Consider the following 16,529-nt stretch of genomic DNA (forward strand, 5'->3'; position numbering starts at 1 on the left):
TGTGATAACTTGTTGGTCTGATGCGAATCAATACTGCAGCATGCAGAATTGCATATCCCCAAGTAGTCATTGGAAGATTAGCTTTCATAAATAAAGGTCGTGCAATCAATTTTAGACGTTTTATCAATGATTCTGCAAGTCCATTTTGAGTATGAACATGTGCTACTAGATGTTCAACTTCAATTCCAATTGACATACAATACTCATTAAAAGCATGAGATGTAAATTCACCAGCATTATCAAGACGAATTTTCTTAATTGGATAATCTGGGAAGTGGGCTCTTAACTTGATCAATTGTGCTAATAACTTAGCAAATGCTTGATTTCGAGTTGATAGTAAACAAATATGTGACCGTCTAGTGGACGCATCAATTAATACCATGAAATATCTAAATGATCCACATGGTGGGTGTATTGGACCACAAATATTACCTTGTATTCGTTCTAAAAATGAGATTGACTCATTTCTATTTTTTTTCTGGTGATGGTCTTATTATCAATTTTCCCTGCGAACATGCAGTACATGAGAAATCATTGGACTGAAGAAGCTTTTGACTTTTAAGTGGATGTCCACATGAGTTTTCAGCTATTTTTCGCATCATGATATATCCAGGATGACCCAACCGATCATGCCAAACAAGAAATTCATTCTTATTTGTAAGCTTCTGGCTTACAATAACATGCATTTCAATCGCATTAATATATGTGTAGTACAAGCCATAAGAGAAGGTTGATAATTTCTCCAATACACATTTTTTATTTGACTCAATTTGAGTGATATAAAGATATTCAACATCTCCTTCATTATTTGTCTCAATATGATATCCATTTAGACGAATATCCTTGAAACTTAATAAGTTTCTATTGGACTTAGGAGAATAAAATGCATTTTTAATATGCAATCTTGTACCTCTTGGCAGAAGTACTGTAGCTCTTCCAGAGCCTTCAATTATATTTGTAGTACCAGAAATAGTACTAACATTGACTTCTCGCATTACCAAAGTAGAGAAAAATTTATTACTCTTGAGAATTGTATGAGTTGTTGCACTATCAGCAAGGCACAGATCCTCATCATTGGTGTTAATGTCAATATTCATTCTTCATATAAACATAAATATCAATATTAGAGATTACTTTGTAAGAGGAGAGAAAAAAAAATAAAATAAAATAGAGGATTTTATTCATAAAAACATAAAAACTTGTACATATAAAAGCAACATGAATTAAATATAAAACATTGTCTTAAAATTTAATTATAAAATAAAACTATTTTCTAACACTCCCATCACCAATAAGGTGATCAATGCATCCATCGGGTTTAGAAAAGAAATCACCAATATCAAGATGAGTAGTATCCATATGACCATAATCAGAATCACCATCTTCACAAGCAAAGTGTGTTTCTACATTCTTCTTTTTAAGTGATTCTTGGTAGAGTTCAACAAGATGCTTTGGTGTATAACAGGCACAGGTCCAATGACCTTTACTACCACAACGGTAACATATATTTTCAGCCTTTTTGCCATTATTTTCACCCCTTTCTTTTTCCTTTTTTCGCATTCTTGTTCCACTTCTGTTGATGAAGTTTCTCTTTGAAATTTCCTTTATAACCATGTCCACGACCATGATTAATAGCACGACCACGACCACGACCATGGCTACGACCACGGCCAAAATTACGACCACGATTATTATTATGGTCTTGACCTCGTCCATGATTATATGGATCAGATGTTGCTGCATTCACTTTTGGGAATGGAGCAGAACCAGTTGGTCGGGCCTCATGATTTTTCATCAAGAGCTCATTATTTTGTTCAGCCACAAGAAGGCATGAAATCAATTCAGAATATTTGTGAAAACCTTTTTCACGATACTGTTGTTGCAAAAGCAAATTAGTTGCATGAAAAGTTGAGAATGTTTTTTCCAACATATCCTCATCAGTAATTCTTTCTCCACATAGAGTCAATTGAGAAGTAATTCTAAACATTGCAGAATTATATTCACTTACAGTTTTAAAATCTTGCAACCGTAAATGCATCCAATCATAACGAGCTTTTGGCAAAATCACGGTCTTTTGGTGGTCATATCTTTCTTTTAAATTTTTCCATAATACAGAAGGGTCTTTTATAGTAAGGTATTCAATTTTCAACCCTTCATGAAGATGGCGATGAAGGAAAATCATAGCTTTAGCTTTATCTTGTTCAGATGCTTTATTTCCTTCTTTAATAGCATCACCAAGACCCATTGCATCTAGATGAATCTCAGCATCTAAAATCCATGATAAATAATTCTCCCCCGAAATATCAAGGGCCGCAAATTCAAGCTTTGCAAGATTTGACATGTTTTAGAACTAGCACATAAAATATTAATATAATCAAATTTCATGTATGAAATTATTAAAATCAAATAATAATAATAATAATATGACAGAGAAAAATAAATCAAACAATTATCATTACACAAAAAAAATGAGATAAAGTTTGTGAATGAGAAAAAGATTAGAAAGAACCTCGGTTAAGGAATGTAGAGCGTTGTTCTTAGGGAGAAAAAAAAATATGCCTTCACGCTCAGTTGGATAACCCTCGTGCTGATAACGTGTTATAAAATAAAGGTAATAAGAGAGACAAAGGAGAGGAAGAATAGAGAATGAGATAGTAGGGAGCAACTTCTGTTTGTATGTGTGTCTTATTACTGATAGGACGAGTCCTATTTATAGATACAATATGGTAACCCAGAAAGGATATAAAATCAAATAGTAAATACAAAATATTACATAAAGAGTAATGAATAATATGATTATCAATCATATGAGTAATTGTATAAATCAATGGACGACCATTAATTCATAACATATATTTAATTAAAGATAGTTTTATTATGATTAAGGAATGTTATTGGGACGGGTATGGTATGGGTAATAGCTCTCTTGTATCTTACATGCGTGATGAATATCTATTTGTATTTGTATTCATATCCGTTATGTGGGTACTTGCATAATTTTTTAATATTCACGGGTACTCGTGGGTATTTACTACAAAATTAAAAATAAATATTTAAAAACATATTTTAATTGTAAAATTCAAATAAAATACAATATGTAACATTCATATATTTTAAACAAAGTCCAAATAATTAATGTAAAGAGTATTGAATGACAATTTATAAATAAATGATTTTTTTTTAAAAATTAATTGATAAAAAAATAATGCATTCAAAATTGATATATTAATACTTTAATCATGTTTTTTATTTTTTTTAATTTAAATTAAAGTATATCGGATACGGGTATCCACGAGTACATATACTATGATATCCGTACTCGTCCCGTTAACATGCGGGAATTAAAACTACCCATACTCGTTACCTGCGGATCTCCATTTATAATATTCATTTTCTATCAGTTGCGATTTTATCTGTGAATACATACAACTATGAATTTTTTTTACATCCCAAATAATTATCTTATTCACAAGTAATGGTTTTTAACATAAAATTTGATTTCAGGAACTATTCTTTTTAAATAGTTTTTCCTTGTAGTATTTTCACAACAAAGTATAATGACAATTTATATGTTCCCTTAAATATTTTGTTAATAATATTTTTACCTTTTTAATCTTTTTTCTTTTTTAAAATATAAAATTTAATTTTTTAATGATTAAAATACTTCTAAAAATAGAATGTCAAATACATACAAGTGGTGTAAAAAATATTTTTCATATTTTTATCATTTTGGATAGAATAAACAATATATATAAGATGAAATACTCATAATTCTATTATTTTAAAATTGTTGATTAAAAATATATCAAATATTTTATATACGTAAGACTTGTCATATATAGTCATATATAAAATTATAATTTTTCGATGACTATAATTCCACATGAAATATATGAACTCATCCCATTCTAAGTCCGATTGCAATGGAAAGAGATATTCCCATTTTTCTTTTTAAATGAGAAAATCAATAAGGGCAATAACATGATCTATCCACTTTAACTTGTGAAGTATGATGTATCATAAATTGAGTCTAAATTTATTTTAATCTATATTTTTAAGCCAAAATTTCGTAACCTGGATAAGCTTGTGATTATTTGGAAAAAATTATGTATTTATGGTTTATTAGTGAAATGAAATCATGTTTTGCATCTCATCCATGTTATGTGTTTGTGTTTAACCGATTAAACTAAATACGTGTTTGGTTATCCGTCATTTAAAATTAATTATAATTAATTTTCTAACTCATAATTAATGTGTTTAGATTTCAAAATCAATTGAAAAAAAAACTTATATTAAATAAGAAGCAATTAATTGTTATTTCTATATTAAGAAATTAACGTAACAATTAGGGATGGCAACGGGACGGGGCGGGGACGGGTTTCGCTATCCCATACCCATCCCCGCATAAAAAATTCATCCCCATCCCCATACCCAAACCCAACGGATATCAAACTTTTTTCCCATCCCCATCCCCACCGGGTAACGGGTATAATCTCGTACCCATACCCGTACCCGTGTTCTAACTACTTCAATATTAATTTTTATAAAAGAAAAAAAATTACGGTAAAGAAAACATAATATTATGAAATATTCAATATTAGGAGGATTTTCTTCGATGTCAAATACCTTAAAATAAATTATAATTGTTTACATTTTATATTAGAATACCAAATAAAATTTCATGTGAACCAAAACATTTATTAAATTTGCAAACTACAACATTGATGAACTTAGTTGATAAAATTAAAAAATATTTCAAAAAAATATAAAAGGAAAACAAATATTCAAATTAAAATATATTTTAAATGTTTGTTTACTTCAATTTTTTAAATTCTAATGAATCTCTTTTTTATACACTAATAAAAGTTATAATATATCACTTGATCAAAATGACACAAAGAACAAATAATAAACATAATAATAAAAGGAAAAAAAAATATTCAAATTAAAATATATTTTAAATGTTTGTTTACTTCAATTTTTTAAATTATAATAAATCTCTTTTTTATACACTAATAAAAGTTATAATACATCACTTGATCAAAATGACACAAAGAACAAATAATAAACATAATAATAAAATTTTGACATAGATTTTGTATCTTTTGAACTTCAATATATGTTGGATAGTGACAAAAAAATATTCATAGCAATTACATTAAATTTTTATATTGTAGTAAATAAAAGTTATTTATACAATTAAAGTGAAAAAAATTACAGTATGATTAATAGTGAGTTATAAAATAACAAATAATTAGATAGAATATATCAAAATATTATTCTACATGATGAAAATAAACAATAAATAAAAATATTAAAAAACTAACAAATGTGTGTTTTAGAAATAATTTGAGAGACTATCGAAAGAAATCGCACAAAGGAAATCAAATGTATAATTAAGGTATGATAAAATGAAAAATACATTAGAGAACTAATTATTAAATTACGTTTGAAGTGGTTAAAATTAAATAGAAATATCATTAGTGACAAAAAAATTTGTCATTAAATTACAAATAAATTAGTAATTAAATTGGTCACTAAATCAAATATCGATTCGATCATTGAATCAGTCACTAATTTAGTCATTGATTCAGACAATAAATCAACTACTACCACCAATGACGAAAAATAGTGACTGATATGGGTTACTGACTAAATCAGTCACCATTTCATGTTTTTCTTGTAGTGAATTATCATATACTATTCCTAAATATCATTATATATATATATATATATATATATATAATTTTAACCACTTCAAACAGAATTGAAAGTGAAAAAATTACATTATGATTAACAATGAGTTATAAAATAAAAAATAATTAGATAGAATATATCGAAATATTATTCTACATGATAAAAATAAAAACAATAAATAAAAATATTATAAAACTAACAAATGTGTGTTTTAGAAATAATTTGAGAGACTATTGAAAAAAATCACACAAAGGAAATCAAATGTATAACTAAGGTATGATAAGATGAAAAATATCTTAGAGAACTAAGAAAACTTTTCAAATATCAACATATATACTTAATGGTTGAAAAATAACGAAAATTATTTCAATGAAACAAAAGAGTTATTCAAATTAAACAAAAATTAATAATAATAACAATAATAATAATAAGTAAAGAATTTTTTTTATATTATCTTAAATTGAGAGTATAAACATTCTCATGTGAAAGGAAAATTTATAATAAATAAAAATATTAAAAAATAATATAAATATTCAAATGTGAGGCATAATATTTTTTTTTTATTAACATACATCATTTTAACATAATTACATAAAGGTTATGATAAGATAAAAAATATATTGGAGATGAGAATGAGTTTCATGACAAATGAAATAATTAAAAGAAAAAAAAAATAGAATATATATATATATATAGGAGTTACTTAATTAATTGTGAATATTTTAATAATTTAAACGAGAAAGAAGATATGGCGGGGACGGGTATTATGGTGGGTATATGTACATCCCCATACCCATCCCCATACCCAACTGAAAAAGTCGGGAATTCCCCATACCCATACCCATACCCAGTCAATGCGGGGATTCCCCGTCAAAACGGGGACGGGTTCGGGCAATACCCACGGGGACGAGTTTATTTGCCATCTCTAGTAACAATATGAAGCCATCATAATAACAATACTTGCATACATGGATTTAAATCCTAAATTAAAAGATAATTAAATTAAATTTTTAGAATCATAGAGTTACAATAAAAGGAAGAGGAATACTGCGAAATCCGCATAAATGTCTAAATTTTGTTGAAAATATAATTTGAAAAGGGCCTAAAAGAAAAAACCGAAAATAAAATAAAATTATAAGTAATTTAAATTACTATTTTTAATTGTTTTTGATTATTTGCGAAAATTGTTACAGATAGGTTTTGATTTCTATAATATATATTTTTTTATTATTATCGAATATTATGAATTACGATGATATTTTAAAAAAAAAATTCTTCTTATATTTTATATATTATTATTTATATATTAAATAAGTGTATAATAGATCAACAAAGTTCAAAAATTTTTTTTGAAATATGTTCTGAAAAATATTTTCATATTTGAAAATATCTTCTAAAATATTTATTTCATAATATATTTTTTACGCTCTATAATCACTGTTTCAAAAAGTATTTCTGAATTTGAAGTATAAAAAACAAATCGAGATGATTATTCCAAAAAATATTTTTGGATTTGGAAAATACTTCTGAGAAAGTCAATTTTGAATTTCTTTTATATTTTGAAATAATTATTCCGAAGGTATTTTCGAATTTGTAAAATCTTTTAGAATAGTGATTCCAAAATATAAAAAAAGTACTTGTGACAAGTTTTCCGAAAAGTATTTTTTTAATTCAAAAATATCTCTCGAAAGAAAAACATAAATTATATTTTAATCCAAAAATACTTTATAAAATAATCATTCCGGATTTTTTTTTTTTAAATAACCCAAACAACTTCTCTGAACCTGCATCTCGTTTTGTATTTTGCGGACAAAAGGTGGGGTTTCATAACTCAACCCATATAACAAATGCAGGCTACAATTTTTTACAAATCATGTATAACATTTCAGTCATGAGCCTATGGACCAACTCATATAAAGATTATTTATTTTTTAATTTCATTCTTTTGAATTTTCAAGCACAATACATTGCATCCAAAACAAAATTTAAAAATGTAACTAATAAAATATTCATTCAAAATAAAATAATAATTATATTTAATAGATTTTGATTCTTTTAAGTGTTCGAGTATTAATTTTTTTTTTATTAAAATTATGAATAATCATAATGGTTAAATTTACACATTTATCTGAATTCTTAATTGATATCTTTTATAGTTATACACATACATTATGATTACAAATTACTCATGTTATTTGTCTTTCCATTTAATATATATATATATATATATATATATATATAAAAGTTTATTTGGATTACATTTATGATGCACGGATACGATAAGTGTGTCGAATTTGACATGTAACCAATACATCAATATATTTATTTTAAAAATAATAGGATACAATAAATAATAAATACGCGATGAATGAATATTAAAAAAATATACAATTATTGTTCAACACTGTAATAAAGAGCACCCCATTTTAATAATACTAAAATAAACATTTTTTTTCATTATAATATACCATTAAATTTTCATATTACAATATAAAACCGGGTACATGTATTAATAGCGAAATATATAATAAAATCACAAAATTAATTTAAACCACAACTTAGTTTATTTCTTTATGTTTAACCGGGTACAAGTAAGTTTTAACTAGAAAAAGTAAAAAGAGGAGATGATGATGATGATGATTCGTATAATAATGACCTTTAAACAACCATAATTAGAGGCTGGTGATTATGACAAATTGTTTCTGAAGGTAACTGGAGTAGGAGAAATGTTACCAAACAGATACCACATTTTTCCAAGTATCAATTGACAATGGTTATAAACAAAAATGCATTATTATTAACTAGGCCATGGGTCATGTTGTATTCATTAGAAGTTATTTTTCTGAGAAGTTATTAAATAATGAAAATGAAAATCTCTCTCAAAAAATTGACCTTCCACATTAAACAGTGCCAGAACTTTATACTAATTACTGTGGTCCCAAACCATGATGAATGGAATCTCTCGTTTTAATTACACATAAATAAAACCATCCAAAATCTCACTCAATACATAGATACATAGTGAAGTAACAATTTTTTTTGAAAATTTTGTACATTAAAATTACTATAATTTTTCTTATTACATTAGAAACAAAATTTATTCATTAAAATAAAATCCTATTACTTTGGTTTTGGTTTTAGAACAATAGAATGTGATGGGAAGGAACCCTTAACAACCCAACCATAAAAAATTATATAAAAACTGGGGATTTGTATCTTTCTTTGTTTGTTAGATATACATTTTATAATACAAGAACTCTTCTGCCGGCAACTTGTTTTTTTTGCCATTAATTTATTTATTATCTTCTTCTTCTCAAGAAAGAAAGACATAAATAATTCCATCAAGTTGACAAAATTAGCAACTAAATTTGGTGTACTGAAAGTTAAATGAAATTTGCCGAAACCAAAGCTTCTACTTGGATTTCTAAATAAAATTCCCAGGCCCAAAGAAATCTCATAGTAAAACGTGTAAAATTCAATTTTATGTGTATAGGCATGCGTGAAGAGTAATTAAAGCAGTGTGCTTAGGCAACCACAAATAAACCATAAAATATCAAAATTATGAACTGTGCATAAAGTTGACCTAGTTATTTTGGCTAATGAAAAATGAAAAAACTAAAGGACGATAACATAAGAAGTAAATCGTAATTAATAACAGTAAGATGATGATGAATGAGTGACATTCATAGTAATTATTTATCGGCAACAGGACAATACATAATAATAAACAAACATTGAATATCATCACCATGTGTACAGCGAAACGCGAATACCAAATATTAAAAAAGAAAAGAAAAAAAAGAGAATAATAATTTAGCTTCTGCACCTGGTGATGGCGCTGCAGCCACGGCTGTAGGGGTTGGCCTGAGCGCCAGGCTGGCAGTTGTAGTAGGAGGCGCCGCGGCGAGAGCAGGGGACAGTGTTCCTCTGGAGCGCACCGTAGCTTATGTACTTCGTGGTGGCTAGGATGCGCCGGCTGATCTCGCTGTCCAGCTGGAACTCTTCCTCCATGGAGGGCATCCACGCCATTTCCATGCTCAGCGGTCCCGCCTCCGCTGTCGGCGACGAAGAGAGGAGCAAAACGGTGGCGCAAATCGCGAGGAAGAGCCACGTATACGAGTTCGCCATTGATGTGTGTTTCTTCCTCTGTTTGCTCTGTTTCTTTATTCTCTGTTGTTGTTGTTGTTGATGGAATGAATGAACCTTCAGAGGAGCTCACACGATAGCAATTTTTCGCTCTGTCTATTCCTTGTTGCTTTGGTTTTGCAGAGTAACGGCAGCATTTCCAGCAACCAGTTTAAAAGACCCTTGCGTTCAACAATGACACTCGATTACCCTTTATTTACACTCTTGCCACTCCCCCAAGAAAAATTAAACCCATTTGTAAATTGTGTGATTTTCATTGACCCTTAAAAGTTCACTGAACCGAGTTTTTTTTTTCATATAAACATTTGAAGGTTTTGAAATATAAATTTTTGAAAATTTATACTTTAAAAGTGATTCTTAATTCAAATTCTTATTTTCAGTTGTTCTATAAAAAATAATTTGGAAATTTTATAATTATATCTTAATAGATGATACCTTTGTAGAAGAATATATTAGTGGAGATAAATAACTATTTATTGTATTTTTTTCTATTATATATACATATATAATATCTGTAATAATTATTTAAAAATAATGAAAAAAATTCTTAATCGGTTAAATGTGAAAAATTTTAGAATGACCATAGATGATTAACATCATTACCTTTTATCTAAAAGCAACTCTTACCATTATATGTTTGAAAATATCTGATAAAAAAAAAGTTCCACTTACATGCAGTAGTTAAACACGACATGCGATATAAAAACGCAGGTATTTCTAACCACAACCACATTCTATGATGTGTGCATTAGTTTTATATTCACCTGCTACTCCAACTATCAATTTTCAAATGTTTGAACATATATATGGCTTTTAAGAATGTCTAACTTTAATGAATACCAGGTAAGGGTTTTCATTGATAGAGATAAAGTTTTGAAGACTTGTTCAAGACAATGCAATGATGGATAACAGCTAAGTTTCTCACGTAAGGATTTAGATATATAAAGAACAGAAAGCAAAGAGAATAACTAATTCATATTTGAATAATACAAGTGCGGCATTGTGAAGGTGGGAACAGAGTCAAGTAAAAAAATTATTCATTTCATATCAGGAGTGTCTCTCTCTTGTTTGTCATTTGAAATCTCCTCTCATAACCTTTTTTTTTTTTTAATAATCATAACTTTCACTTTCTCAATTTTGAGTGTGTTAAAAAATTGCAAAGTTAAATTTTGTAGAGGCTCATATAAGGTATTTTGCTACAAACAAAAAACTTGCAAACCATAGCATGTTAAAAAAATTTATATTCCCAATTTCTTTCATCAAATACTTCAAACAATTTCTTCCATTCCCAAATCCCCATACTCCAATAGCCCACATCATTTTCATTTCCAGTTTAAACACATTTCTGCATTGTGGTTAATTTGCATTTCGGTTCTAATTTTATGAAGGAAATTTTGTTAGTGCGTAGTGGTTTAGTTTTTCTTGATGAATTTCTTGGGACAGAACTTGAAGATGTAATTATACATTGTTCAGTGACTTATTTTATATACTTTCTAAACTATTCATACATATGAAGAGGATAATTTAAATTTCTTAATCAATTAAAACATAATCAAATAAGGTAGTCAAATTTTCAAATCATCAAGAATGTTCATGGCATATATAAGGAAGATTGAAAATATCTAAAGATAGAAAGTACCTTTGTTATTAGGTTAAATTATTCATTTGGTCTCAATTTTCGTTTGTAAATTTGAATTTGGTCCCTCAATTTTAAAAAGTGTTAACTAGGTTCCTAATTTTGATAATTTGTTTCAATGAAGTCCCTTCCGTTAAAATGTGGCAGAAACGACGTTAAAAACACAGTGACGTGGAGATGTTAGACGGAACTGAACAGTGAAGTGGCACATTAGATGTGGTACACATGGAATTTTGAAATGCTGTAATAAATAATTAATTTGGAAAAAAAGTTGAATGTTATTTAATGTTGTAATTAAGATGTAATAAAACAGAGAGGGCATGTGTGTTAAGCTTCAAATTGGGGATTATTCTAGGATTTGCGTTCGTGGACGAAATTGGAGGAAGGAGTGGTTTGACATTCAGCTAAATGGGATTTGACTTCGTGGACGCAGTAGCCACCATGTTTGTGCTTAATCCCCCTCACATGCTAAATGGTTATGAGTCCAAGCACCATCCTAAAGTGCGTATGAGACTCCTCAACGATATTCATTCACTCTGAAATTGCCTTCTCCGACCAACCACTTCGAATTTCATCTGTTCCTAGTCGTTCCCCAGCCCGTTGGCTCTTTTCTTCTCATTCCAAATCCTACCGTCGATTTTTTTGTTCTATTTTTCTCGTTCAATTTTCACTCACATTAATACAATTTTTTCTTCAAATCTTAATGATTGGCATTTAATGTGTACCACATTTAATGTGCCACTTCACTCTTCAGTCCCGTCTAACATTTTCACATCACTGTGCTCTTAACGCCGTTTCTGTCATTTTAACAGAAGATGCTTCATTGAAACAAATTATCAAAACTAGGAACCTAGTTGACACTTTTTAAAATTGAGGGACCAAATTCAAATTTACATACGAAAATTGGGACCAAATGAATAATTTAACCTTGTTATTATTAGTTGTTTTGTTCTAATCGTGATCGAAAAAAGAAACCAAATTTTAAAATATTTGAAAAATAAAAATAAAAGAATACTTACAACCTTTACTACATTTCTCTGTATCTTATAAAATAAATCAACTTCAACGCTTTCTTCTTCTTGGAGACAAGAACATTCAACTCCACTCCTAAGTTGGTTTAATATTCCAATAACCAGAGCACGTTATGTTTTCAAACATCTATGCATATATATATAAAGTTAGTTTTGTTGAATAAAATGTTAGTTCAATATTCATCTAATAGTTTCGATTACCTAAATGTATTAATTAATACAAAAGTTCTCCTTCAATCCCAAAATTTCTTGAAAAAATCCCTGTAATAACATTATTACAAGATGGCATCTTCACCCTTCAACTTTTTACTAATAAATAATGTTTTAAATATAAAGTGAAGTTTGAAAACGTAAGTGGTGACTGGTGAGAATCATACCACTTCATCATCCTAACTTTTTTTCCACTTTAGAGGATCCTTTCCTTTCCCAACCCCACTTGTCTGGCTTCATTCATTGATATTGTTTATGCTATTTATCTTTCTCTCTTTTTTATGTTCAACACCTCATTTTCATACACAGTGATTAAAGATTTATAATGCACCATGTAGTGTATAACAAAGACTAGAGAAAAGAAAAAGAAAAAACTCATTTGAACAGGCCTTTATATTCATTAGCTGTAGCCTTTCTGAGAAAAAATAATTGTAGCTTTCTTAGAATGTCCATTACTTTTGACAAAGGTACAAGAACTGTATAACAGTTTGTATACAATGGAAAAACATGTAATGACACTCAATTCTTTTCTTCCTTTACTTCTATCTTGGATTATTTTGTTTTTTAAGAGACTTGTATGACACATCGCGAATATAAAAGACATTTTCTCTTGAATCAATTCTCCAACGCAAAATATAAAAATTAATTACTCCTCATTTAACATGAATTTTTTATTCTTTAATTAATTTTGGAAATCAAATAGATCTGATTCTGTGTTGGAAAATCAATACACATTGACGCAATACCAAACACACAGGTAGCATATACATCACAGAAAATACATTTCGTTTGGGTTTTTGTCAGGTTTTCCAACTACTTTTACCTTGTACAATATTAATGTTTGTTTGGTAACAGGAGATAAAGCAACAAAACAAAAGATTACACTATCTTAGGTTGGCAAATATATATGGATCTTGATTATGGTTTGACCTTATTTCATTGTCTTCTTATATTAAGGTTCCTGATGTAAGAAATAGCCTTGGAAGTTATACCTATTTTATATAACACTCAACCCCATCATTTGAACAGATATTTTGGTATTATGTGAAGGGAAAGGGGGGACAAAGGGTTGTTATTAGTTCAACTTCAACTTTGGTTGAAAGTGTGTATGTGGTTGAAGGAAGAGATGAAGACAGAAGGTTAGCATCAAAGCACAAAGTTGCTTAGGTATAATGTGGACTGATAGCAAGTGGCACCAAAAACCATACCCTCTGTTTGCTATGGTGGCTCCACCATGGGGTACTTAAGAATCAGAAAGTTTACCAGAAAAAAAAGACCACATATCAGTCTTTTATAGTGCAACTCTGACCTACACACACATCATTGAATTTTTCCCTCTATGATGGTACAATGGAATCTGAAATTCAGTCCCAAATATAATAGCATTACTGAGAAATACAGAGCACACCAGATTTGTGCAGAGTAGAAAAATTGACTTAAGATTTTCAGCAAACAAAAAATCTTGTTTTGGCTCATGATGTTCGCATACCTCTAATGCATATGAGTAGAAGAAATTGACGAATACAATCATAAAAGATAAAACAGATTTATCATTTATTTATATTTCAATGTTTTACAAAAAGTATAAGGAATTTAAGTACCAGTCAAAAGTTTTATATTAAAAGTTCCACACTGAAATAAAATAGTTGAATTGAATGATATATATCAATAGCAAGATTGATCAACATTAAGCATTAATTGTTAATCTAAGTGTAAATAGTTTAAATTATTTGTTTTGTCACATCCTTCAATTTTTAGTTTATTCTTTAAGCTTAGATCATTAGTACTTTAAAAGAAGAATTAGAATGCAAATTTCACTTCACTGAGATAAAAATATCACAAGTTAATCTAAGTGCAAATAATTTGAATTCTTGGTTTTAGGTTATATCCTTCCATTTTCACTTTCTTTTTTAAGCTTATTAGTTCTTCCAAAAGAAAAATTAGAATATAAAATTTCACTTCACTTAGAATTCACAAATCAAAATATCTTTTATCTTATTTTTCTTAACTAAAGTTAGATCATTGTCTAATAATGTACAATAATTTTATATATTTTTTCTTATTCGTACACGTTCAACAATTTTATTTATGTGCTACTCCCACCAAAGGAAAGAAAAGTAGTGCTGAAGAAGGTTCTCCTAGAGGGAACATTAGCCAAGTGAAAAAAAAGGAAGGTATTGAATAATAAAAAAGAAGAACGAGTAATATCGATAAAAAAGCTCTTTAGGATTTAGGGTTCTTGGTGTTAGAACAAATTTTGGAAGCGACATGAACATGTGTGGTGATTGTGCTTCTTATATGATGCGATAATCCCTGTTCTTGGAATCGTGACAGCAATTGTGTGGTAATTTTTTGAAAGTGGCATAATCGTTATTTGATGGTGTTTATTTAATAGAGAAGCACATGTAGATGCAGAAAGAGATATTGAAGAATAAAAAGTTTAATCTGACTCACCAGGAGCGAAGTGCAACGAGACAAAGAGAAGAGTCGTTGGGAGAAGAAGGGTTGGGACCCGCACACATCTCTGTGCCAGACGGTGTTTACGCGTTCCAAAGCTACCAGCTGCCATACCATACCACCAAATCAAGTAATCAAATGCTATAAGTAATCTTATTCTTTCGTCAATCATCAATGCTTATTTTATTTCATCTAAACGTCACCTCTGTTCACTAATTTATACTATTTTTTAATCACCACGCTCTCCGTTTTCATCCATTCGCTGAACGGAGACAAATGTCAGAACACATTATCATGCTTTTATTTATTCCTAAAACAACTCCAAATTTTATCAAATTTGTTAGTTTTTCTTTTTTATTCTTGTCTTTCGTTAATGTCACAACTAATTCAAGAAAACTAAAAACTAATTAAAGAATATAAGATTAAATGAAAGAAAAACAGTGCGATTTTTCTTGGCTAATGAGCAGTATTTTATTGAATAACGGCAAATGTCAAAGGAAGATTTTGCATATAAAAGGATAAAGTCAAATCTACGTTTTTCCGGAATTTGGTTTAAACCGTTGAACGAGTCCCATCAAGTCGAACATCCCAAACACCACAAATTTTGCAGAAAATCTCCGGTACTACCTTCTGGAAGAGTTTGATGGTTTCCGTTCAGTGGTCCAAAGCTCCAAGTCCTCTCGCCTCTAAATAGTCAACCAAACTAGCTGTCAAAAGATACAGCACAACGATGAGATGAGATATGAAAGTTCACAAATGAATATTTATCAAACTACAAACTATAAGGTTATATTCTAGTTCCGTTCATATTTCATTTTAATTTATTTTCTACTTCTGAAAGTTACATCAAAGCATGGATTTTATCCCGAATGTATTCCCGTCCATACGTAGTCGCGTGCAATATATGATAAGTAACAGTATAATACTGCTATCTAATAGCTATTCGTTTAAATTTACAACTAATGGATACAAAGCGTTACCTTCACAATATGCCAGCATTATAATTTTTCTTGGTCCGTTCTATATATCTCGGACTTTAAGAAAGCTTCATATGTATAGATTGAAGCCAATTCCAAACCGATTTGCACCATGCTTTACTGGAAAAATACAAAATTTAGAACCAGAAATAAAAAGATAAAATGTTTTGAGGTTGCATACAGACGAATCATAATAAATCAAGTTATCGAACCTGTGCAGGTTTGCTTTGTAATATTTCCCCCCGGAAGTGTATGTTAATTGTGGATTTGAGGGTAAGGCAGCAATAGTTTGATAGGGTATAAAATTAAAAGAACTTAACTACTAAAAATAGTTCTATATTTTCCCCATAGAAATTCTTAAATACTTGTAATTTG

The 16,529-nt window shown here is 28.9% G+C and overlaps 1 protein-coding gene across 1 annotated transcript; it reads right to left on the reverse strand.

Moving 5' to 3' along the window:
• Positions 1-9,322: 9,322 nt before the first annotated feature.
• Positions 9,323-10,142, reverse strand: LOC114188921 (protein RALF-like 33). Its single transcript, XM_028077591.1, has one exon. It carries the CDS (start codon positions 9,823-9,825, stop codon positions 9,511-9,513), a length of 315 nt encoding a protein of 104 aa, XP_027933392.1. The 5' UTR covers positions 9,826-10,142; the 3' UTR covers positions 9,323-9,510.
• Between the last annotated feature and the right edge of the window lie 6,387 nt (positions 10,143-16,529).

The sequence above is a fragment of the Vigna unguiculata genome, chromosome 6, assembly GCF_004118075.2.
Source record: "Vigna unguiculata cultivar IT97K-499-35 chromosome 6, ASM411807v1, whole genome shotgun sequence".
In the NCBI taxonomy this organism is placed as follows: domain Eukaryota; kingdom Viridiplantae; phylum Streptophyta; class Magnoliopsida; order Fabales; family Fabaceae; genus Vigna; species Vigna unguiculata.